We start from the raw sequence: 2,449 nt of genomic DNA, 5'->3' as shown, positions 1-2,449 counted from the left end.
AACAGATAACACAAATTTAATTATAATAGATTGATCTAAGCTACATAATATTGTATTGAAAATAAATCAATCATGGATTGACCATAACTTGATCTTCGTCATCTTTCTTCCTACCACTAATCCAATTTGGATGGTGCTTGAATATCCATCTCCATCCCTTGAAACTCTTTCTGCTCTTTTTGATCCCTCTTTCATTCACTGTAATTCTACACGAACCACCATGGCTTAGTAACATCCGACTTCCACATTGATGATCACTTGCCAAAAAATCGCCGCCGCCGCCACCACCACCTCTCATGCTACCAAACGCTGAGTTTGAATCTGAAAGAACCCCCATTTTCACAGAATGGTGATCTAATTTTGATTCTGATGACAAATCAAACTTCAAATCAATGAAACCTGAATCTTCCCCACCAGTAAAGTAACTTTCTTTAAGTGAAAACACGCGTCTATTAGCAGCCGTCCTATTGAAATCACTTCCAAATTCGGATTCCACAACAGAGCTATCCCTCTTTTGATCACTATCAAAGCCACTCTTTCTTGGCTCTGCCTCACTGAACCCACTTCTCCTTTCAGGATCAAACAGCATGCCGGCATTAACACCGGAGCTTCTAGCAGCCGAAATTGAACTTCTTGCCCCTGAATAACAACTCATCACATCACCACCGTCCTCTGAACCAAACAACCCACCACCTCTAAAGCTACAAAGAGACCTTGATCTTGAAACCCCCATGTAATCGACAACCCACAAATCACTTTTCTCTTCACACCCACCAACACTACTCTTCGCACAGTCTTTATTATTACTACTACTTTCCCTTTTGCTCTTCCTAAACAACCTCCCAATTCTCCACAACCCATTCTTTTTCTTGATCTCAACACAGCTGCTGTTGCTCCTCTTAAGCAAAATAACCTCTTCAGCAGCTGGTGCTGCAGGTTTCTCTGCAGCAACACTAGTAGCGCTACTACTACTACTCTTGATTTTTGGGTTCAAAAATTCGTCTTTTTTTTCATTTTCTATGAGGAATGAGACGCGCCCAACACTGCCTACTTCAACAGTGCATGAATTGCGATTAGAAGAAGAGAGATCAGAGCAAGAACATGAAGAGAGACGCTGCTCTCCACAATCTGAGCAAACCAACTTTACTAATCGATCTTTAAGGCAATATGCACATATCCCAACTGAAGATGATTGTGGATGCTTCTTGCATGGAAGATCAGATGAACAGCTGTAATCTTGAAAAAACTCATTGCCGCCGCTGTTGTTGTAAACTTCCACAGCTTTGCCTCTGTCTTTCATTGCTGCTACCGAATTCAATTTGTAAGAAGATGAAAAGGAAAGAAAAGAGAAAAAAAAAAATGATAAAGTGGGTGAGTAAACTGACTGAGTGAGAATGTGGGATTTGGAGTAAGTAATAAGGTACTATGAGAGTTTTAGATACAAGGGAGTATGGTGCATAGAGTGACAGACAGGCAGAGGCTTCAACTTTACGTTTGCTTTCCAAGAATTTAAATTGAAATTGAAAATGGAATTGGAAAAAGAAAAAAGAACAGTGTCGAGAAGATAAAGCAGCCACCCCAGTGATGTAGAAAGCAGCACTTGGTTCTGTGGGTATAATTGTGTAGGGAAGTGAATGCAACAGCAAATATTTATTTCATTTGAGTAAAGCAGTGAACAAACAAACTTCAATTCAATTTAATCTCTTTCATCAATTAAGTACCTCTTCTTCAACTCATATCATGCATGCAGCAGTACCACTGTATCAAAAGTCCCACCTCAAAAAGACTTTCAATCATGTGGTTTAATTTCAATCCCATCAGTCTTTCACTTGTTTTTGTCAACCTTTTTTTTCCCAAGATTTTCTTCGCTTAATTTCTCTCATGAGTGATGGGCCTTGATCCTCCTATTTTTTTTTGCCCACCTTAAAGGATAATGTGATTTTCTCTCTTTCTTTTCTTTCCTTGCTTATGGGTTAACATAATAAAAAGTGGAGAGTTTTTTTTTTTTTTTTTTTTTTTCCTGTAGAGTCCTTGTTGTTTGTGAAACATAACTTAGAGACCTTAAACTTCATACATATATTATTTAAATCCTCATAAGACCTCAATGTATTATATATGTGTGTGCGACCATTAAATAGATTTTATTTGTCTTCGAAAGGACATTAGATAAGAGTTAAAGGGTGTAAGGGTATATTAATAGTTCAATTAAAAAAAACATAAATATATTTTCAATTCGGAGAGATAGCCGAATGAGTTAAATATCATATTACTAATTCGGTATATGAGTTATTCGTACCAAGGTTTTTAATCCCTCTCTTTTCGTATTGATCAATGGCTTTTGTATATTTTAGCAAACACTTTTATTTTTTATTTTTTGTTTTATATAGTATCACAAATGGAGAATCAAGAAAATTATGATATTTCTTATTTCATGAAAAAATTTATGATC

The 2,449-nt window shown here is 36.7% G+C and overlaps 1 protein-coding gene across 1 annotated transcript; it reads right to left on the bottom strand.

Annotated features, from left to right (window-relative positions):
* LOC102609778 (hypothetical protein) lies at positions 1 to 1,679 on the bottom strand. Its single transcript, XM_006484304.4, has one exon. The coding sequence runs from the start codon at positions 1,298 to 1,300 to the stop codon at positions 71 to 73; it is 1,230 nt and encodes a 409-aa protein (XP_006484367.1). The 5' UTR covers positions 1,301 to 1,679; the 3' UTR covers positions 1 to 70.
* Between the last annotated feature and the right edge of the window lie 770 nt (positions 1,680 to 2,449).

This window comes from Citrus sinensis, chromosome 4, assembly GCF_022201045.2.
Source record: "Citrus sinensis cultivar Valencia sweet orange chromosome 4, DVS_A1.0, whole genome shotgun sequence".
NCBI lineage: Eukaryota > Viridiplantae > Streptophyta > Magnoliopsida > Sapindales > Rutaceae > Citrus > Citrus sinensis.
The sequence above is the reverse complement of the archived record's forward strand: the minus strand, read 5'-3'. Positions and strand labels throughout refer to the sequence as shown.